This window comes from Poeciliopsis prolifica, unplaced genomic scaffold, assembly GCF_027474105.1.
Source record: "Poeciliopsis prolifica strain line A6 unplaced genomic scaffold, Auburn_PproV2 SCAFFOLD025, whole genome shotgun sequence".
NCBI classification, from domain to species: Eukaryota; Metazoa; Chordata; class Actinopteri; order Cyprinodontiformes; family Poeciliidae; genus Poeciliopsis; species Poeciliopsis prolifica.
Window position 1 is genome coordinate 5112608 of NW_026562400.1, and position 24032 is coordinate 5136639.

Sequence of the window (24032 nt, forward strand, 5' to 3'; positions counted from 1 at the left end):
GAGATGGTAGGTCTGATTTAGCTTCTGACAGCGAGAAAAAAATGTTTTGTGTTTTATTCGTTGTAGGTACACTTCTTTTCAAATGTATTTCTATTATTTCAGCCTTTTATCAACATGGACAAAACCAAACAGCTGTTAAAAGGATTGAGTGACCAGACATTATCGGGCTGGAATTAGCTTTAATCAACCAAAATGTTGGTGGTTATATATGCTGCTGCAACCATTTTAAGAAATAAACTAAACAGAAAAGTAAGGGCATTTATGTTGATTGAGGTTGATTATTCTCTTGCCATGGCAATAAATCTTGGCAAATATGTTATATTATTAGAAATAATTCAATTTTCAGATGATGGCTTGAACAATTATCCAAGAGATGTTTACATCTTCGAAAGCTATTTTACATTCTAATCCTGCTTTAAGCTTCTCCAGAACTTAATGCTCTTCATGGTGTAGTTTGTTCACAAATGACCTCTAACAAACTTCTGAATCCTTCACAGAAATATGTTTTTCAGATTCATTTTTACTTTGAAAGGCAAATGACTAAATGTTTTCAAGAGTGAATCCTGAAAACATAATTATGCCATTAAATGTTCTTGTGAATTTTTTGTTAAGAAGCTCAACTGATATGAATAAGACATTAAAAAAAGTAATTAGTAGAAAGAAATACACTGTTTATGAGTGTAAGGTGTGCTACTGGAAAAATAATCACAACTGGCAGACTAAAGCTCAGGCTACTCCTAAACTGATTGACGTCTCCTTTAATACAAGGACTATCATTAAACAACAACTGAGTCGAAGTTATTAATGTTTGCTGATGCTATAAGGTTTGTTTACATCTGTGTAGGGAACATTAAAGCTATCTAAAGTAATATGAAGACCCTTCTGTAGACGGAGTTTATAGAAAGTGGTAACTAATCCTTTGTTGTTGTTGGGTTGTTTTCTTTTTTTTTTTTTGCTGGCTTTAATTATTCAACAAAAGTATATCTTCCATGATGGCTTTTAAATAAGATTTTTAGACTTTTATAATGTATTTATGTGGTTCAACCTGGTGAAAAATGTCATTGTTGTTTTGGAAAAAAATGTGTCTAACTGTCCATCATCTCAGCTCTAACATATTGTTTTCTAACTATTGTCCAGGTGCAGTGCAGTCCCACAGCTTTCAACCCTGTTTTCAACAGATAATCCTCAGAGGCCTTCCCAACAACCTCTTCCACAACTACCTTTCAGCCTTTGCTCTAACCCAAAAAATGTTTTTCAACACCTTCTTTGACAAAATTCTTCATCCGTTTAGGCTTGTGAGGCTTGAAAAAACTGTTTTTGTGAAGTTATGTATTTTTTTGTCTGTTCACAGGCCTATCAGATATGTAAACCATTCATATTCTGAGCATCATTAATATGAATGGTTGCAGATCCCCCTGACCTTAATGCATTATCTGTATGAATCATATTTGTCCAAAGAACCTACAGAAAGAAAAACTGTAAAGTTTACATTCACCAAATAAAAAGATACAAATATCTTCTTTTTTTCTGGTTTGCCACCTCTTTCCTGAGGTTAGGTCAAGCACCACGTTTAAACCATGCAAAGCAACACTGATTGTGCTAAGTATGGAAAATGAATTGACTTGCGTAAAATGTTTTTGCTTAGTTTTGTAGATCATGCTTTTGGATTTGTAAAGCAAAGACACACGAGTTAAAAAAAAAAAAATCTCCAACTCACAAATGACTGCTTTTTTCAAAATTTCAAATACTATTGAGCCTTATATTAAGAACTCACCAAACTTGGAAGCAGTTGGGAAACTTACTGATGACTATGTGCTCATACAGCATTATTCATAATGTTTTTTGGGTCAGCTGCACATGTCATTTGACTCAGGAGTCGACATTTCTGAATCACTCGCCTTTGCTGCATGTCGCGCCAATGCACATCCACTGCTAGCCTGCACAGTACTCACATTTTAACAAAAATCTCTGCTCTAGTTACCAAGAAGACCATCACAAAGTTGTGCAAATGGTCTGTTCAATCTGACTCAGGTTATGCAAAGAATAATAGGCACAAATTTCAGTCTGTAGATGTGCAAAGCTAATATCTGCATGCTATAAAACTTGGGAGTTGAGACTGCAGCAAAATGTACTTCTACACAGTTTTGACTAATTGAGGCTTCATATAAATGCAGGCCACACCTGGAAAATTCAAGGGCAAACTATGAGAAGTGTTCTGAGCAAGCTCCACTTTCTGCATCTGCAATAGCTGTAAAAATATCACAATTTTATCATTTGCAAAACTATTGGAAAGACTCTGCTTCGGCAGCAGTCACAATGGTTACTGATCATTGCTACAAATTGTCTCCTGACTCTGAGACTGGTGATTATGCTATATTATTTCGATTTGTGCTCTATTTGTAATGAAATATTCAGACTAAATAAGGGATTTTCACAGTACCAAACTCACAAACCCACAGCGTATGTAGTGCTCTATATTCTGAAGTATTGAAATTCTGCTAAAAAAATGTCTTTGTTCTCCTTGTTTGAACAGTTCAGCCGTCTCAACTCTCTCTCATCTAAACTTGTCCCTCATTCAGTTTGGAGCTTTGAATCCTTAGAAAAACCTTTCGTTATCTGTGAAATTATTCTTTATTTGGATCGTCAGATTAACCTGTGCATTTTACCACAGACAGCTTCAAGGAAGTCACTTAAGAACAGGCCATATGGAAGTGTCTTCAAATATTTATGAATCAAAAACTTATTTTATGTGCGTGTTATTTTGATGATTTTACTGTAGAATAAAATATATGTTTTTAGGATGTGCCAGCTCTTGACATTGCAGTAGGAAGGTGAGAAGTGCTGACTCCTCATCAGCACACAAGGACATGTGTACCCCGGAGTCCTGCCTGGGTGGCTCTGTCTGTTTGTAGTTAGCAATGTCCCCTGCCAGCCCTTAGCTCCAAGGGCGGTCTATGCAACAGCAGGACTCTACCAACTGAGGAAGGACCTGTTTTCAGATGCTTGAATGGATGAATAATGACACTGTAACTTAGCTTTTCTCTGTCTCTCTCGTAATGAGAAGCAGAGGACCAGAACGTCCCCGAGGCACCACACCTGGACTGAAGTGCCTTCCTGTCTGTCCTAAAATCTGTCTCTCAGGAGACAGACAGAGAGAAGCAAGACTCTGGCCTCACGCCAGGTTCTGGGTTTTGGGTTATACTCAGTCACACTAAGTCTGGTCTAAATCCATGAAATTACAAAACATCTCATAAAGTCAATGAACCGTGTTTGAAGACATCCCACCTCCTACACCCATGAAAAAACAATTATTTAATTGTTTACTTTTTCTTTTTTTTTTTGTCAGGCATCTTTAGCTTTAAATAAACGCCGCCTGGCGCCTTTTCCCAGCACCTTTGTTGTTCTCTTTCTCTCTACTTCTCACTTTTTTCCCTACAGAGAAGATTTGCCAAGTGGAGTCAATTAAAAGTGTACATATAAGTGAGAAATATCTGTTTGAGTAAGTGTGTTGGGTCTTATAACGAAGCTGTGCACTTCTTTGTGCAAATGTGTGAATTTGTGATATTTTCAAATGCATGTGCGCAAACATTTGGTGTGGCGTCTGTATCTCTGCGTGTTTATGTGTGTGTGCATGGAGGCGAAGACTCCCCTGGGGCCTGGCAGTATGGCGCTGTTGCGCTCCAGACTCCTCCTGTGAAAACACCTCCAATGGGACCCGGACAGCTGTGGCCAACCTATGCTGATTTGTGGGCTATAAGTCTTATGATACTCACACACCTTTAATCCAGAAAATTTTTGCTGTGTTTTTTGTTTTCTGTCAGTATTTCTGCCTTAATTGTGCATACTCACACAATTTCCATTTATTTTTCATTTAAGAGATGCCTCCCACAATGCATGCAACAGTACTTTTGTCCTCTCTATTTTGTCATTATTCCAAAAGCCACCCACACAATGACATAGTAACCCTCAAATTTGACTACAGATAGAACTCATCATAATTGTGTGAGATGTGTTATGCTTTATAAATGACAAACAACCCAAAACAAAGAAAAAGATTAAAGCAACAAATGCATCTCCTGCAAGTGTACATTAGCACAAGTCAGAAATGCAGGTGCAAGTCAATAAATTAGAATATCATTAAAAAGATTAATTTTGTACTCAAAAATAAAACCAAGTTTTAGCTCCATTAAATTAGGATGTATTTTAAGCATTTCTTCATCTCACTCTGGAGGATTATGAAAATCCTGAATGTTGTTTAGAAAATGTTAACATTTCATAGCAACTCAAGTTTTAAGCTATGGGCTACACGATTGTGGCTGCTGATTTGAAAGTTGCACTGATGCCCTGCACATTGAGAGTAAGCCTCATGACAGTCATCCAGGTATCCCATCTGTGAAAACAATTTCCTTACATATGTAAGGATCCATTTTCTTCATACTGTATGCCTGGGAAAGTGGTGCGAAAGCAATGCAGATTACTGCAATCTTAAGAAGACTTTAAAGCCAAATTCATTCAAAAACCATCTATGAACCAGTCGTCAGCAGTGTCTTCCCCGGACAATGGAGAAAAATAAACTCAACTGTTACTTTGTAGTCCAAAATAACAGATGAACTTAATCTGTTCATCTGAACAGACAATGAACTTAATGGAAATGATATTCAATTTTTTAAATTTATTTATTGACATGACTTTGTGTTTGTTATGATGTAAAGCACTTTGAAATGCCTTGATGCTGAAATGTGCTATACAAAAAAATGTGATTAATTGACATACGTTAATGAAATATTCTAAATTTTTGCAAATATTCTCACAATATATTATTTTGAGAATATCATATTATAATAATATATTATATTTTTGAGAATATAATAATATAATATATGGCTCCTGCATATATTATGTTGCTGCACAAAATACAAATGGCAATGACAAACACAAAACAGTTCGAAAAGAACACTTAAGACTCAGAATACTGAGGAAAAAGGAAAAATAAGTTGTTTTTTTAAATGTCATTTATTTAACAGTCACCAGATGATGAGATACATTCTCTTAAAAAAGAAATAGACAGCAAACTGATAATCTTTTGAGATTCTTAGAAACTATTGTACATTTTATATATATTTATATTTCTATATATATATATATAGAGAGAGAGAGAGAGAGAGAAATTTTTTACAAAATAAAAGTCAGTAAAACTGGCAAAAGGAGAAGGTCAGCTTAAAAAAACAGAAAAAAGACAACATTGGACTTGTACAACAATCACAATTAGGAATGACAAAGACAGGTCTCTTTCATAAATAAATGTAAGAAAATTAGACATCATATATAGCTCTCTTTCCAATAGCAGGGGATTGCTAAACATCTGTAGCATAGAATAGAACATAACTGCTTCTTGTGGTCGGAGTATTTATAAAATTCCACGCATTTTCCACAAAGATTAACTGGAACCAGTACAACTAAAAGGCCTGAAAGAAATGTAATTTATCTCAATATTGGGTCTGATAGTCTGTGCCATGCTTGACCTATGGCTGCAAAAATAACACCCAATCCACCCTCCATCACCTTACAATGTGTTTCTTTTTTGTATGAGTGTTTGGAGCAGAAAGTGGAGTCTTCTTGGGGTATCTTGAGAAGAGGTGCATCCTATTCTCTTTAGCTCTCTCAAAGCCAGTGGTAAACCAGGTTGCAGACACGCCCCCTCACCAACAAAACGACTGAGCAAAGCACATATGAAGGGGCGAATGGCATTGGATCTTGGGAAGGTCATACTGCACTATACCAACATCGTTTCACCAATGGATTCAAATCATACACTATGATGTTTCAAGTCCTGTCATCATCTGCCTCTTAGATTTCAAACAATACAACAACAACTACAAGACAACAGAATAAACACACAAAACTAGATGTGGATGATTGTGTGGCAATTTGACCGCATTCTTTATGATAAGCACTCAAACTGCTTGGTTTGAAAAGAAGTAGTTCAGGATTTTTGAAGAGTGGCTCTGCTAGAATTTCATATTCAATTAATATCTTACCTGCACAACATTATCTATTCTATTGGCATTAATCCAGATTAGATGGCCCTGTAACATGACATCACTATATATATATATATATATATATATATATATATATATATATATATATATATATATATATATATATATATATATATATATATATATATATATATATATATATATATATATATATAATGTAAATCCCTCTGTATATATCCAGAGAGATTTGTAGTTCACTTGGTTAAATTAAGGTTAGATAAAAGCCAATAAAGTCAGCCTATATTTAATAAAAACAACATACCATTTCTGAAATTTGGCATGGCTTCTGTCAAATCTTGGTGTTTTAACTCAAGTATATCATTCTCATCCCTCTTTCCCCACACCACCTCCATGCCACCTTCTGAAACATCTGTCACTGTCATGTTTGCATTGAGTAGCTTTTACACAAAACAGGTGGGAGGCAATGCACCACAAATTACCTTCCTGTGCGAAACACATATTGCAAACAGAAGCTATAAAGCATTTCTGGTAAGAGTAAATGTTTAAGACACAACATAAGTGTAAAAAGCAAAAACATTATAGTGGTTCAAGTGAAAACTATTTTATTGCCTTTTACACATTCTGTTAGGTGGTTACTCTGAAGAAAAGCGATTTATGTTCCACTCTGTGTTCTTTTTAAAAGGAAGATCATTGGTGGCAAACCACCTACCATCATTTCCCTTCTAAGTCCCAACAACTGTCTCATGTAAATGTGACAATAATTTAAAGGTTTATATAATAGAGTTTGCACATTTTTCAGATCAGAGGTTTTGTTTCAAGACAAAATAAGTCCACTTTGGACTAGTAGTTAGCTTGATCCTCTCGGCTCAACTAATCTTGATTTAGACTTAATGAAGATGCTAAGACAGTTACATATTTCACATATGATTTTATAAGTTAGTTAACGTTTTTGCAGAACCTTAATTCAAAAATCCATATCTGTCCCTTTAAATATTTCCCTTTGCACCTGTTTTACCGATTGAAAATCAGGTTATTAGATTTGAAAACAAAGGAACATCACACAGATGATGGATATCATTTACGATGTGAGTACACTACTGTTTTTCAGACACATTGATCCCACTGCAACAACAGGCTTTGTTCTCTGTATTATTTACCCTCCTTGAGCAGGGAAGTGGACAGTGACATTGCCCCTTCTCAGAGCAGAGCGGCAGGCAGAGTGACATAAAGTTAATCACCGTTTTGTCTGAACGCTCCTGGTGCATTATGCTAAAGACAGCTGGGGGTGAGCAAGGAAGGACAACACGTTAAATCCTCAATAATGACACATTGCCTCTGCATCACTTTGGAGATTAAAAGCAAGATGCTGAATTTCAATCAAGCCACATTAATGGCTTGATGTGAGGAATGGTCACTTTGTCTGCAACACCAGACAGAGACAGGGAAGAGACAAACTGGTTCAAAAAGCGCAGGTGAAGCAAGGTAATAAAAAAAAATCTGCAATTTGCCAAATTGCATGCTTGCAATTAATGATGGCATACATTTAATATGATGAGACTTTATGTCAATGCAGTCTTTAAATGTTACGTTCAAGAAAAAAAATCCAACCTTCATAACAAAATGTAGAAAACTTTAAATGACATGACTGCAGAAGAAAAATAAATTAGAATTTCTGAAATTGCATGTGTATAAATTTTTTTGAAATAAATTTTAGCCGTAATAAAAAAAAAGCCAAATAAAGAACTGTCAGAACTCATCTTTTAAATATGGTAAGAAATTATGAAATTTTAGAGTACATTTTGCGCTCCAATACAGAATCACTGTAATCGAGCATCCAATCAACATTAGTAGAAATTTGTAAATTAGTCTCTGGCGCACCAGAAAAAAAATCCAGCTTTTCAGATCCTGTTTCTGACACTTTCATTAGTTGTGTTCCTAGCTTGTTCCTGTCAAATGTTGCATGCATCTTAGAAAACAAGCCAAACTCTGCCTGAGCTGCTCTGTGAAGGCATTGCACCGTGAGATGTGACCCACTTGCAATAAAGTGCATTCAGAGTTCAGTTCTCATGGTAAATGAGAAGCGATGCCGGGCAAGCACAGCTGAGAGATTGTCATCACAGTACAGCTGATTCAAGAAAAAAAATTAATCTGACATGAAGTAGATCTCTCAGTAAGAACGGGATTAAACAGAGTAGGGGTGATAGAGTAAGACAACAAAAAAGATAGGGTGGAGGTGCTTGGTCCTATAGGCTTGATTCAGAGCCAGGAATGTCATGGTAGGGCACAGTGCTTCAATAATTGAATCGCAGACCTGGAGGTTTTGTTTTTCAGTTCAGCCAGGTACCCAGCTCTGGTTGCTGTGGGCCTGCTGTGGACCAGTCAGACCGCTCATTCCCATTCCCATAGTCACACCCATTCCCATTCCCATTCCAATCCCAACCCCCTGAGCAAGGGAGCAGTCAAAGTTAAAATCCATCTCCTCCCCTGAGTCCATAATGTCATGTAGGAGGATGGATTCCACATCACAGTCCAAGCTACCATGAAACATGTCAATGTCTAAGTCAGCTGGTAATCTGTCATGAGGATAAGGCTGGTGATAGCCATGGTAGCTACTACCAACACTGCCGTTACCCATTCCCTGGCCATGATGGTAGGGTCCATTAGTCAAGCCTTGGTGTTGTGAGTCAGGGTAATGACTGTGACGGGGGTGTGGGATGGAAGCCACGTGACAGGAATCCTGAGGCATGCCAAGCATACCCGCTGGGTTAGGGGGGAGGGTTGTAGAAGCAGGAAGGTGAGCATGGGATGGGGGACTGTACAAGTAGGGAGCTTTGTGATTGTAAGTCTGTAGCTGATTGCTGTTTCCACATGGGGTCAGAGCTGCTGCTCGTGGCGGTGTGTGGGTATGGCTCCGGCTGAGATTGTGACCATTGTGAGCAAGGCTGTGAGGTGGGTTGTGGTTGCTTACACTGTTGTGATTATGACCAGTGGTGTGATTGTGAGTTCTATTATGGTTATGAATTCCATTGTGGTGCACAGGATGGTGGCTGTGGTGGTTGGGTCCTACTCCATTACTCGCTTGACCCAACATAGGATGGCCTTCCCTCTCCTGTCCCAGCATCAAGTCTTTAGAACCGTACTGTTGCACCGCAGAACCTCCTGTCAGTAAACTCTGTAGTGCATTTGTACTCGAGTATGCCCGCATGGTTCCAGAAAAACTGGTAGCCTTGTTCTCCTGAATGGTCTGCATTGGTGAGTGGTGACGTAGAATACCCATTCCTGTTGTGTTGTAGACTCCCCCACCATAGGAGACCTGGCCCTTCATTCCAGAGCTGTAGTGATACACAGGAGTTTGGTGCTTATTTCGGCCGACAACAGGATGCTGTTGATGTTGCTGTGGACAATGATGATGATAACCATCCTCCATCATCTGCTCATCTAAACCTATGGCACCTGCTAGGTTAGCCAGTTGAGGCAGCTGTTCAAGTGGAGGACAGTGATTTCCTGCCCCCATTGATGGAGAGCGGGCACTGGTTGGTGATGGATAAAGGTGAGGGGAGGCAGAACAGGACAGACCACCTTCTTCTGGTTCCTCTGGTTCTCCCTCTGCTAGGATAGGTGAGAGACGTCCACTTAAGGTGGAAGCTGATGAACTAGCCCTAGAATGGAGGTCAGTCCAAGCGTCAAACTCTCCATCTGTCCCAGATGCAACTCCCGGGCCTGGGAGGGCTTTCCGTGATGGACTACCGTGGTCTGGGGAGCTTTGAAGGCCCCCTACAGCAGATCCTGCTCCAATCCCAGGACGACCTACTCGCTTGCCTCTGATTCTGCCTTTGCTTTTTAAGTATTTAGTGCTATTGTCCATGGAGACCGCCCGTCGCCTTGGGGCTTTTCCCATCTTTCCTCCATCTGGGTTTAGCATCCACCAGGAACTCTTTCCTGTTCCTTCATTTTGTACTCGGATGAATCGAGTGTGGAGGGAAAGGTTGTGTCGAATGGAGTTCTGCAAAGACAGATGAAAGAGAGGAAGTGAGTAAAAGCTCAAATTAAACAGTAATTTACTTAAAATAAATTTCCATTTATCTACAATATTGTTCTATTATCAGCACAGATGTAAGCATTTTTTGCTTACAAATAATACAGAGCTATTTTTCCAGTCAACATGCCTAATCATGTTGACTGTTGAGATGGCTCTTAATCATAAGAGCCATCTCAAAAGTATTAAATTCAGAGGACAGCCTCAACTGGCATGAGGCAAGACTCGTGTCAGCCTCATCCAACCTGAAGTGACCTGAGACTCAGTCTTGAGAGATTCTCTTTTTGCACATCAATTCTCACACATTCATTCTCATCAATCCATCTGTCCTCTTCTATTTCTTCTTTCAGCTGGGCTGATGTAAGCCGCCGAGGTTGAGCTTACTCTATGTTTGAAGTCTGTGCCAGTCTGGCTTTGTGCCAGCCCTGTCTCTTTTGCTCTTCTAGCTTGAATTGGGAAGAGAGGGAGGGCATATTGCAAGACTGAGCCAGGAGCAAGGAAGGCTAATGGATGTATCCAACCCTCTGACATCAACCTTCAATGACTATCTCTCTTCCCCTCCCTTGTTTCGTCTCTATCGCAGCTTTTCAGAGTCTTGCTTTCTCTTTTGTTACCGAACGCTACATATTTCAACTTGTCTAGATTCTCCTTTTTCTTATGTTACACACTTCTTTGAACATAAGTCATTTTCCACCTCTGCGTTCAATCTCCATCCTTTCAATTAGAAAGTGTACCACCAATTACTTTCCCATTATCCTTTATGCCTGCAAGTACAGTCAATGGCTCAGTAATTCATAAAATCAAGTGTATTTTTTTCATTATCATTTGCATCTCAAAGATTGCTGTTGTTGTCGCAGTTCTGCTCCTAGTTTGTATGGGCCATTTAGACTATTAAGCAGGAAAATATCAAACCAAAATCATTTTTTTGTTTGAGAATATACTTGTACAATGGATTATTTCCAATTGAGAGGTTCTAACTCTTTGACTATCTCTTATTATGTTGCAGATTATTTGTATTCACATGGAACTGCTCGGCAGGGAAACAAATAAATCAAATTGCTGTGAGAAAAAACACAAATAGAAGGCAAGCTGAATTCAGGTGATCTGTGAATGCCTCCTTGGGTTATCTTGCTGTGACACCTCCGGCATTGGGTAGCCATGGCAACCTGCTAAACGTGAAGCAGCGTAACTATATCATATTGTGGTGAGAGTCAAGAGAGTTAGAGGGAGAAAAATGGAGGGAGTGCGGTGGGGGGGGGGTGGGGAAAGGATGCAAGAGGAAGCGGCTGTTTGATGCTGCTGCTCCAACACTAAGCAGCCTTTCATCTTGGCAGTGCAGGTCCGCAGGGGATGCCCGCTCCCTGCATCTGACGGCTTCTCTACGTGCCGCGCCAGCTCCCTGTCTCGATCTCTGGATCATCCACCTATCATACCACTCCAAATCATCCCCCCACCAAGTCCCATGCATGCCTAAATTAAAACATATGTAAGCCGGTTGTAAATGGGACATCTTTCAGAGAACTGAACCACTCCGCATTGCCACTGTGTGACCTGTCCGATTCAAATCTTGATTTATCCCTCTGTAAAAGAAGAGCAGCCCTACTGAACTTGAAGGGATTTGTCATCCCAAACCCTCTTTATCTGATGAATCCACCTGCTAGAAAGATTTGAGAGATTTCGGATGGTGGCAAGCCATGGCATCAACACCATGACCATAACTAGCTGCCGGAAATCTGTTTCCTAAATTCCAACAAATTTCTTGTCCCCAAAACATCCTGTTTTTCTGTGTGCGATCATGTTCAGGAATCTAAGAATAGCACAGGTTGCAGGTGGTTCCGCCGTGGGTGTGGTTCCGTTCACATTCTGCTCTCTGAGTCAGGGGCAATTTGGCCAGCCTGAAGTCCTCACGCCCCCGAAACAGGCAGTCATTGCTAATCCCCCTCCATCCCTGAGTAATCCCAGACAATCCTGGGCTAATCCCAAGTTGATTCAGAGGCACTCCCAGCTGGGTGTCTCACACAAAGCTATGCCAGGTCAACTCAGAGGCAACGGACAGGGTGGTTGCACTGTGATCCTATAGTAATGCTGCATAAGAGGAGTGCATAAAGGGGAGAAAAAAGGATGACATAAAACCCTTATAGGATGTCGAAATAAGGTGGTACTAATGTTTATGTATATTACAGCCGGTGATAAAGCAGCAAGCCAGTGTTAACCATATTTTTGATGCTTCCATCAAATCAACCACCTTTATTCTGTGCTCTGTCCTTGAGGGTTGGCTTTGTCACATTTTCTTTACCCCTACAGCTTGAACAGAATAAAATTGAAAACTTTATTATGTATTAAATATTCATAAAATGGAAATTCTTTTTCAGCCCCCTGGCTTGCCGAGACAGACGAATGAAGCCCACAGAAACATACAATGACAGAGGAACACACACATCACACGCTAGGGCCCAAGAAGCTACTTCCTATTCAAATCATACCCCTTTAATACAATAGGCCTGTTGGAGAGGGCTCTAAATAATGAATGAAGCAGTGGCAAAGCTTATGCACAAAGATGCACTGCTTGGTCCCCTAATACTGGAATGAACAGATGGAGTCATAAGTAGATCTGTTACTTTTCTTTTTTTTCCATCAATCAGGCACATTCACTCTCATCAGTCTTCAATCACAACTAACTTAATTTGTCCATAAAGCAAAAGAGGTAAAGGGTAATGGCTTACAGGGCAATCAAAGCCAATTAAGGTGAACAAGGATTTCAAGGATGTAGCAGAATCAGCTTGGGTTCAACTCTCATTAAGTCTTTGAAATCCCAATAGCTGATTTAGATATTTAGATAATAGATACAAAATAAGAGGATGGGATTCTTTGTCCTCAGATTAAAAGCTTAGGGTCTTTAAAACCAAGTCTGACATGCTGACACTTTTCCGCAACAAGCAGGTTGAATGAGATGCTGGAAGGGCTTTTGTAACTTAAAAGAAGGAAATTGTACTAAAATAGATGGAACTAATAAAATAGCACATGAACAGATTTCAGGTATTTTGGGTCTTATAAAAATGTTTTCAAATAAAAAATACCATAGATTTTAAGATTTCCAAAGTCTGTACACAAGTGGAAAAGTTCATCATAATTTCTAGCTGTATGTATGTATATGACACTTCAATGGGTATCCAAGTAAGAATTTTTTTTTAACTTTCTTTCCTTCTTCTGCAGACCTAAAAATACCAGTTGAATTAGAAACATTTTCTGACTTTTTAAGACTGTTTAAAAACCTTGATTATTTATCCTGAGCATCCTCGTTTAAAATCCATCCATTTGGCTCTTGCAAATCTTGTAACACTGATCAACTACTTCCTTGTTCTCGTTTTCTTCTTGAACATTCAAACTCAGTTTAATTCAGGCACTGCAGAGGCCTATGTAGTGGTGAGAATCAATGAAGTTTAATGGCTATCAGAGTTGGAGCTTAGCACACATCAAGGTCTGATTGAAGTACACAATCCACCAGCATTATGAAGGCAGTAGGGGTGCTCAATAAACCTCACTGTTCTCATAACAATGCCTAACCGTCACCGGCCTGTCTGTTAACTGACGGTGCCCACTTGGCTACTTTGGCTTCATGCCCAACACACACTCTTCTTTCGCCCAGTCCAAGTGTGAGTTGGGAGAAAATACAAGTAGACGGGGCGGTGATGGGGGAGTTGGTCAGGGTTTGTTATAGTGCCCATTGATTCGTCTGAAACAACTTGATTGACTGGCATGGGTTCAGCTGTGGTGGAGGGTGCTGTGCATAAAGGGGTGGGAATAGGAGGTACCACAAGGGGCTCCCTCCAAACTATACAAAAGAAGTGCCCTCAAAATGCCCATCCCCCTTTATTAGGCCTCTGTTAGTATCCACTGGGTTTTTTCCCGCTCACACAGAGAGGGGCAAGGAAACGGGTCAAATGGTTTAGAAGATTCAACTTGTGGCAAATGTGCATTCATTCAAACAGAACCTAGTGAGAAACCAAGAAGTGTGAATGGAGTCTGGGAACGGGCAAAAAGAAACCACTCACCCAATTCAAACAACCTCAAGGGTGAAACAGTGAGGTGCGCTTGCCCAGCTAAGAACACAGCAGCTGTTCTTGTAGTGGCACTGGGTAAAGCCGCTTGCCACACTCGACTGGTATTACCAAACCATTTCATGCAGAATGGATCCATTATGTATTGTCAAAGGGTATCCCTCCATGGTGCACATTCATTTGATAAGCCTAAATCAACGGGGAGTAACAGAAGCACTAACTGTGTTTATTGTGATGCTGTTTTTGCCCGTGCAGAAGGCAGGAGGGATCAGGGGGAGGGGAGATTTCAACACAAGCAGTTTTGTTCAGCACAGGAATGAGTTTTGTCAGCTAAGCCTGTCTCCAGGCTATTGGTGGAAATTAGCGCCAGCTAAATATTCGCTTTCGTGATTGATGTTATGGCTTGAGTTGTCCCTTTGAAGGAAAATAAAGAATTTGAAGCTATGTGGATTAAAAGGGAGAGAGTTGTGGGAATTTCATGTGTCCGAGGGGAGACTTAAAATGTGACTGTAGGGCCTTGATGGCGGCACAGATATGGTATGATGAGGGTCTGATGATAAGGTCTATCAAAGAGAAAAGACAAGCAAACCTTTGACAGTGAGTACAAGAAATAAAATTTGAAATTGACTGTGTGTATGAGAGGTAGTGCATGAAAGAGGAAAGGAGAGAGATGTAGTTATTTGCCTGAGAAGCCCAGAGCCAGATGATTAAAATCCCTTTAGGAGGCTTCTTTAAGAGAGACAGATGGGTAGACAGGCCTGTTTTGGAATGCAATCAAATTGAAAAGATTAAAAAGGAGTCTCTTTTATTAGGAGGTGAGAAACAGTTACTTCTCTGCCACATGCCATCATCGCCTCCACAGCAGTGGTCACGACTGCATTGGCATGCAAGACACATTGTATTTCTCATTGGGAAAGAAACAAACCTGGGATTAGCAAATACATGAATCTCAGTGCATAACCATTGTAATGGTGATGTATGGTTGCAACAATTATCTGTTACACAAAGCAGCTGTAAAAAAAAATATATATATATATATATATATATATATATATATATATATATATATATATATATATATATATATATATATATATATATATATATATGGTTCCAATTCGTGTCATCTTCTCTGTATATGATGATACGAATAAGACCCAAACGACAGAACGAGATTCCCACTGTCCTTAACTCCCATCCAGCGAAACCACAGCCAAGGGAACGGGTTTGGCAGAATCAGCGGATTCTGATTCTAACTGCATGAACAGTTAGAATCAGACTGATGAAGGAAATTGGACAATAATAAGCTTGAATTCTGTGAAATTATTGACCTGTTGCAAAAAGACAATGCCACAGTACGTCTTTAAAAAAAGAAACTGAATTTTCAAAATGGTGGTAGGTTAAGTTTAACCACTCATCTGTCCTGTTTTGGCTGGCTTGAGCAATTTAAATCACATAAAATGGAAATTATCACACCTGAGCAGTGTAATGCTACATTAGTGGTTATTAAAGGACAACATTATTACCTGAGTGCTGTTTAACTTGTCCCTGTTTGTCAGTTGAGCAACTTTTGTTGCTGACAGTGAGTCTGTTGGGATAATTTCCAAAACACTGTCAGACCTAAAAACACAGAAACATCTCCTTTTTTGATGCCGTTGGGCATATTAAAAAAATCTAATCCACTCTTTAGTGAACTGATGAGTCACACCCTACCATAGCCTCGAGGATTTATTTACCTTTCACAAACTGACGATGATATGACATTTGCATACTACATACTGCTGCTAATATTTTCACATGGCCTCACAAAAACATTCAAATGATTCCTTTATATTAAGGGTCTACTAACTAAGGTGGGATGCGGTTATATATATATATATATATGATAGAATAATTAATGACAATTATTCTTCTCAATAATATTTGAGAAGAATTTTTAATTAATTTGAGGAAAAAATCTGTATTTGTGGAACATTTTAGTGAGGAAAATATAGAGCAATGAAACTTTTGAGCAAATAAATGCTGTACTTAGACTATAAACATTTTATTTATAAAATACTTCATTGGTCAAAAAAAAGTAAAAAAAAAATATTTCAATGTCATTCATACATTTGAAATAGAAATTCTAATCAGATAAAATTGGCATTACAAAATCAAAGTTAATATTGATTTGGTACAACTCTAATTTCAGGGGGAAAAAGTTGCCTTTATTGATTTGTGTTGAATGATACGTGCAGCATTCTGCACCTAATCTTTGCACCAGAACTAAACATGTACGACTTTCCGACATTCCTTTGGCTTCCGTTGTACTTGACTGTAGTTTTCACAGCAGAGTGAGTCCAAGCACAGTGAAAGGTGCTCTGAATTCGACCCCATTATTCCACAACACTGCAGGAGTGCCATTTATAAAAAGGCTTAAAATGGAAAGTAAGTGTGTGGTAGCGTGTCTGGTAGCCTCAGATCAGGAAGTGGCTGTGGAGAGGGGTGTAATGGAGTTGGTGGGGGATTCCTGCCTGACTGTGCACTAATTGCAGCCAATGGTTGGCAACCCATCATCTGTGCCCACCCTGGCGCCAGGGGAAGGGTTGGCATTGGGGCGACAGGGTGTGGGATAGAGAAAGGCTGCCGCAGCTTTTGTGGCTAAAAATAGATGCTAACAGATTAGAGTAGCATCTGAGACCCTGATAGGGGATCGGAAAATCCGCTTTGCTGATGCCAGGGACAGCCAAGAGTTTCCGGTGGGCGCAAAGAGGACACAATCTGGGCATTGCGTCTGACGCCCACACACAGAACGGGGGAGCCTTGGATTTGGAGAGAGCACATGAACATGCACGTGCCACAGTACAGCATGGGTGTGGTTTTTTCCACAGGGGCCTGCAAGGTAGGCAGACCTCACACCCTCCCACAGAGGATTCACACAACAGGTGTTTGGGCTGTGCCACCTGTGGGGCCGGCCGCCTGCTCGCACTTCACACCTCGACTGGGGAGCAAACTAACATTTTCCACTGGGCTCGCCATCCTCTTGTTAAAGACCAACACGTTTCTGGAGAGGCTTTTACAGCTCTTTTTACAAGATCTGCAAAATATGTGTGCGTGCAAGCGTGCGCAAGTCAATCTGCATTTATGAGAGCATGTGTGTCAATATTTTTGTATCGGGCCGTTTAATAGCCGACAGCAATAGTGTGGATTTGGTTATGTAGAAATCTCCCTCTGCTATACACTAAGAAACTGTCAGCCAACAACAGAATCGATGCAGACCAAGCGTTTTTTTTTTCACACTCAGGCTCCACATAATCTCATTCATAACAATGAGAATCTCATTTCCTACATTCTAAAGGTCAGTGCACACCTCAGATCACACTTTCATAAAAATCATTCTCAGCGTTTAATTTAATTTCAGCAAGGCAGGAAACTCTTAGGCAGCCATGCACATGGCATGCAAAATTCATCAGATTGTCCCTTTAATTGCTTCAATTTCACAGTATAGAGAAGAATGACCACAATTACAGAGAGGAAGACAAATATACAAATATGGGCCACAGGGGCACATCTGCAGAGGGCACAAACATTCAGAAGATACAAATAGTCTGTCAAGAAAAGTCAGCGGCTAGGTTTGTTCATTTTTCAATCAAATCAGATTGGCAATTTCGAGGGCAAAAATCATGTCCAGCTTTGTCATAACACATTTTAACTCTCATAAAAAGCTGTACCCAGCAGCCACATAATCATGCTCAGGCACACTTACACACCTGTGCAGAAATGTATCCCATCTTTCTGACACATAGAGGAAAACATGACACAAAGCCTGGCACACTGGGCACGCTCATTACTGCAATGCCAAGCTACCAGTTGCTAAGGAGACCTGTGGGAGAGGGAGGATTCCTTGTTGTTGCTATAGCAGCCAGCTCTCTCCCTGCCAACTCTCTCCCTTTGGGAGAAAAAAAAAGGCAAGAGGTGGGGGGTGAAGTGGGTAGAGATGGGGGCAGCAGTTTAATGGGGCTATGAGGTGCAGGGGAACTTCATTAGCCATCAATGTGCACTGCACCCACCAATGCGCCCCATGAATGCCTACTCACATGCTGCACTTCAACTCGCAGACTTCCACTTACCCACGCACAGACCATGGACCCCCACCTATTCATACACCTATATAGAGGAGAAGAATGAAGAAGGGGCGGCATGTTTAGAATGAAAAGCTTAGTTTATCTGCACATGGGAGAGGTTGAGAGGGTAGAGGTGGGTGAATGACAATGGAAAGATCTTGAACAAGGAAGCCTGCTTGCAGGGAGTTGTAGGGATCTAAATTTCTGAGGCTTTGTTGGCTAAAAGCGATATTAGGACAATTATCTGTGTAAATGTGTTCCCTCTGAAGCAGCATGAACCTTCAGTGACAAGCACTATCCCCTACAATGACGGAAAATATTTTTGCACTCAGAAAAACTGTGTGAACATTAATATTTCACAAGCCAGCAGTGTTTCAAAAACATTTTGAAATCCCCTCTTGCATAATGACGTTTTCCTATTCCAAAACACCTGAGTCAAACAAACAGCTCTGGCAATGTCCTGAAAACGGTATTAGATTCCCTGACATTTAGTTTTGCATGGCCACATTTCTAACCATTCTGTCCCATTTTTTTCTGTACATTGGTTCCAATTCTGTATTATAGACCATGCATATTATTTTGTTGGTCTGACAAATCTGGTTTTTCCTTAAAAAAATTGTATTCGCCATTTACAGGTTCTGCTCTGCTCTCTGTGCTCAGTTATTCCCCAGAGTAATGGAGAGCAAAATGCAGCTGAAATACCAGTTAAAACAAGTCTGACATTCAAAATAAAACAGTAAATCTAAGAATTGAATTATTATTTGTCAGGATTTAGCTGGAATCACACTTACATTTGAAATCTACAAGTCATATTAACATATAGAGGAAAGATGCTAATGTCAGCCTTACATGTACTGTCCATGGTATCAAAATACAAGTTTATTGAATACTGTTGCTTCGTCACATTAACAAAGCTAAATCTTTAAGTCGAATGATGATGCTACACTAAACTAATGTATGCATGTATGTATGTATTTCAGAGTGGTTCACACAAATGTATGGTATGAAAGAGTTGAGAAAAAACTTGCAAAATTCTTCTTTTATTGCAAAATATCAACAGTTGGTACTCAAAGTGGAATCCAAATAGTGGGGGTAAAAGGTATGCCTCCAAATCATTCCAACTTAATTGTTGGACAGAGTCAAGAGAAACAAGATGTCGGTAAATTCAAAGAGAACAAGAGTGCTCTCAGGCAGCATCAAAATGACTTCTGTATGCACAAGCTGTGCTTCGAATATTGACAGTCTGATAACCTGCAATGCCCCCAGCCGCCTCAAATTCTCATATTTTAAGTGGGAGCGTACTGTACAGACGAGTGAGGGTATTGATTCAGTCTGAATTAACTCAGCTTGCGCATGAATGCTGAAGAATGCCACCAACCCACCTCCCATTACAGCCCTGACACTCCCTCGCCCGCTCCCACCTCTTTGACCAAAACTTGGGCAGACTGAGCGAGAGCTTATGAGGAAACAAAATCAAGAATGGTTGAAAGAGGACATTCCTCTCCAACTCAGAGGAATGAGAAAGATGGGGGCAGGGAGGGAGTAAAGAAGAGACAGACTTCACTACCCCTCCTCCCGTTGTCTCCGTTTCCTGAAACAAAAAGAGCCCAATTAGGTCAGTTTGAGTTAGGGTCATTTGCGTGTGTGTGAGTGAAATGTGTGTTCGAACTATGCATGTGTGTGTGTGATAAAGGATGCAGAGAGACAACGTACTGTAAGTTGTGAAGCTGTCTGAGAAAGGCAGAATAGGGGACGGGGGAGGGGGTGCAGTTTGGTAGGCCTCTGTGTGTGGGAAGGGGGCACGGGGGGCTCTCTCATTCCAGCCTAAGAGGGCCAAACTTGCTCTCAGCTCCTCGGCAGGAGACGCTGAAATATTAATCGCCACGCTCCAGCCGCAGACTAGAGAACACAATCGCTTCAAACTCCCACCCTAATGAGTGTGTTCATGAATGGCTAATGTGCACAGATGGGGGGCTGATGACTGGATAGATCGCAACGGGGTGTTGAGGGAGGGAGACGAGAAAAGCATGGAAGTGGAGAAAGTGAAATTTCGGCGGGGCCTGCCGGTAGAGCTGGTGAAGGGCTGCACAGGCATGCCATGACCTTTTAAGAGGTTCCTGAAAACTTAATTAAGGCGAGCCCTGCGCTACTCTTTCTCCCTTTTACTTCCTTTTCCACACACACTCTTGCATGCCTGCACACACACAATTTTATGCTATCCTCCCATCCACCCTCCTTCAAGTGTATGCTGATCATTTACCCCGATTTCTTCTGCGCATACACCCTGCAGAGCTGATGTAAAATTCTTTTCTAGGGATAAAACTTCAAAGATTTCTTTTCATTTTTAACAAACATCCCAGTTTATTAGTCATGTTGAGGCGTGCAAAGAAACACATGAAATTACAAAAAAAAAAGAAAAACAAAGAGCCATTAAATCTGCAGGAGCAGGTATGTTTTTCCTTACCCCCTATGTAGATACACCGCAGGAAGAGGAAAGACTAAACTTACAAGAGGAAGGTAAAGAGTTGTTTCATCTCAAGCACCATTCACTTCTGCAGGGAAATTGGAGTTACATCTCACAAATGGATTGAAATAATCTTGCAAAGCAGAGCATGTACTGGAGGCCAAAGGGTCCTCTCCACTGGAGATTGTTCCACATTGAATGTTAATGTTTCCATGCAACATCGATAGCTGAACCTGACCTTTCCTTCACCCGACTGATAATTTATAAGCATTGTTTCTATTGTCATTACTTCATCACATTTGCCTGAAAGGTCTTTTTCTGAACAACAACAACAAAAAAAATGAAAACAGAAATGCAGGTTAACATGTCTTCCCATGACTCTTCATTATCATAGAGGCCAATGACGGATTAAAGTGCCTGGCGTGTGGACGCGTATGCAGACATACAGTCATACGTCAACATAGATACTCTCACCGCATTTAATTAGAGGCATGGGATGATGTGACCCAATTCCAGACGTTTCTGTGTTAGTCTGGGCCTGGGCATCAGCTTGGATTCAGATGGGAGATGCAAAGGGCCTTATACAGAGAAGTACAGGTGTGTTTTAAAAATCAGGAGTATCATCAAAGTCTGTTTATTTCAGTAATTGAAATTTGAAAAGTTATTGATACATTATACGCAGAATATGCAAAATTCAGTTTCTTAGGCAATCACAAAATTACACAAGACATTTTTTCTATTTAAAGAATACTACTGAACTGACAACAGTACTGACACGCTTCACAAAAAGGGTAAGCATAAAAAAGTCTAGCTTAGAAATATAAAGTTGAGTGGAAGGAAAAAGTGTTACAGAAAAGCAAGGTTGAGGTTTTCTCAAGTTATCAGTACCATTTCCTCTGCTGTGTAAACAGCTCCATGTTCACACAGTAGAGAGAAGGAGCATCACACTTCCTCTCTACACCTATTCCAAAACCAAGGGAGCCTCCTCTCTTTGCTCACTGTTTGTATCTAGACTTAAACATTATCTAGAATATAGTTACTGATAACTTCCCCACAGAGGGTAATTGCTGGCTGATCATAAAATTCTGCATCTGAGCATACTGATAGAAAGTTGAGGGAAAGAAAAAGTGAGGTACAAGGATGCATGAAGCACATTTTCTTTCATTCCCAGTTAGCGCACAACCTGTAAATAATGCTAATTTCCTTTTCCAGCAGTATGTAACACCTGTGAACAATGTCAAAAGTACCATCATTTCTTTTAATGATCATTGTATCACTGTTTGCTTAGCCTAACATATAACCCAGGTGTCTCATTGCTCCATCATACATTACAATGATCCAGTAATTATACAAAAAGAACTACAGGAAGTATTCAACCATCCATTTTGTTCCGCTTATCCGGGGTCGGAAGAAAGGAGGCCCAGACTTCCATCTCCCCAGCCACTTGTTCCAGCTCTTCCGGGGGAATCCCGTATGTAGTATGTTTTAGTCATTTAATTTTTGTTTTTTTATTAGCTGCAGCCTTTAATCATGAAATATTCCAAATATAAACTTCGAAATAAATATTTTTTTATAACATTCTAATTTAGTGAATGTCATAAATAAGAGTAAAATGAGTTTATGCTGATAGGCAGTTTAGAAAATGTATAAATTAATTTTACAACAATCTCAGACAAGTGTTGCTCATTCAGTCAGTACAAAGCTGGGGTTGCAACATACGAGGCTAGTATCATGACATGTCTTCAGCACCATATTTTATAATGGAGAATAGTTATTTTCTTCTTTAATACTAATATTGTTTCAGAAGAAAGTGAGAGCTGGCGAAGAAATTGATATTGTCCACACTGAGCCATGAAAAAATCCTTCTTACAATGTTATCTCACATAGATCAGTTATTGACACACACTTTAAAACTAGCAGCATCAAAGACAGTTGTTTTGATTGCAAGACTGTAGACTGAGCACAGCAACAGATGTTAGAAAAGAAATGTTGAAAAATACAAAAAGCTTGCAGCAGACATTTGGGATGTCAGGCTTTGAAAATGCAGTTCATCACTTTACAGATAAGAGTTCTTTGAGTGTTTGAAATGAGAAAATAATAATGAAGAGGACACAACCTGGAATTCAATCCCCAAGGTCGATCATGCATATACATCAGGACTGAAGCATATGTTTAGCTCTGTCACATAACCTTGGATGAAGGGATGGGGTAACATAAGATTCTCACAAAAAAATCACCACATTTTCACAGCAATTACAGAAAATTTGTGTAATTTGCACACCCAGGATGGCTAAAAAAAACAGGTCTTGAATACTTCTTCATGAGAAATTTAAAATAGCTAACGTCTGAAATCATCCACAAAACTTTGATTAGCGCGTATCTACTTTAAAATAGAGAACTTGACACATGGTGCACAGAAACAAAGATGCTTTGTTTTCAAGGCAGACAATTTTGCATCTTTGTTGGGCAATTCCAACGTTGTTATTGTATGTCCATTGTTATTGTCCAGACATTTTCACAATTTCTCCTTTTAAAAACATATTCCCCATCAGACTCACAGGGCAAATGAGTTGCTGGTAGCATCATTAACCAGCAGGCTGTACCCAGTGATTACTTTGATGGCCCACAGCTATCTATCACAAACACCTGAAGACAGATGATGCGAGATTGAGGCATATTTACAATAAATGCATGGCTGTGAGCACAACTGGGGGGTTCAGTTTTTGTGCACAAACTGTCAGGATCCCATAAATGTAAATACACATCTGTCAGCAGCATTGCATGGACTAAGACACATATGTGAGGTGCTGCTACACCCCTATATGTTCCTTTGTGTGTGTGTCTGTGTGTCCTGGCACTCCTGGAAGGGGGGCTGGAGTGTTTCCGCCTGAGCGCGGCTGTCAGTGGGCATCACTCAGCCCTGCAGTGTGGCAGTACGCGAGGATCATTAGTGGAGACAGAGGGAGCAGAATGGAGGAGAGCAAGGGAGGAAAAAAGGGAGAGAGGGGCAGCAACTGGGTGAGTCGGGCAGCACGTCTTAATATCCGTCTTGAGAGTATTACACACACAGCAATGCACCTCGCTCTCAGTCACGCAATCAGCCCACCTCAGAAGGCCTGCCATGGTACCCTCCTCTGTCATCGTCTACCGTTTTGTCACTCTGTGCACCTTCATCTCTTGTCCCCCCCCTTCATCTCTTCTGAACCCGTTCTGTCCCTGCACCGAGTCATGCTCTTTAAGCTCCGCATGTCACAGGTTTTATTTTTCCCTGCTCCACATTGATCCACCTTGCATTATTTCTTATTGACCATCACTTTGACCCAGGCCCCTGCTTTTATCTTCGCTCAT

At 40.2% G+C, this 24032-nt stretch overlaps 1 protein-coding gene across 1 annotated transcript in view; it reads right to left on the reverse strand.

Annotated features, from left to right (window-relative positions):
• Positions 1-6245: 6245 nt before the first annotated feature.
• LOC129371031 (forkhead box protein O3-like) overlaps positions 6246-24032 on the reverse strand; it is a 35851-nt gene continuing 18064 nt past the window's right edge. Inside the window, exon 2 of the mRNA XM_055047377.1 lies at positions 6246-10026. Within this exon, the coding sequence (XP_054903352.1) occupies positions 8356-10026 (1671 nt within the window). The 3' untranslated portion in view covers positions 6246-8355. The remainder of the gene's footprint in view (positions 10027-24032) is intronic.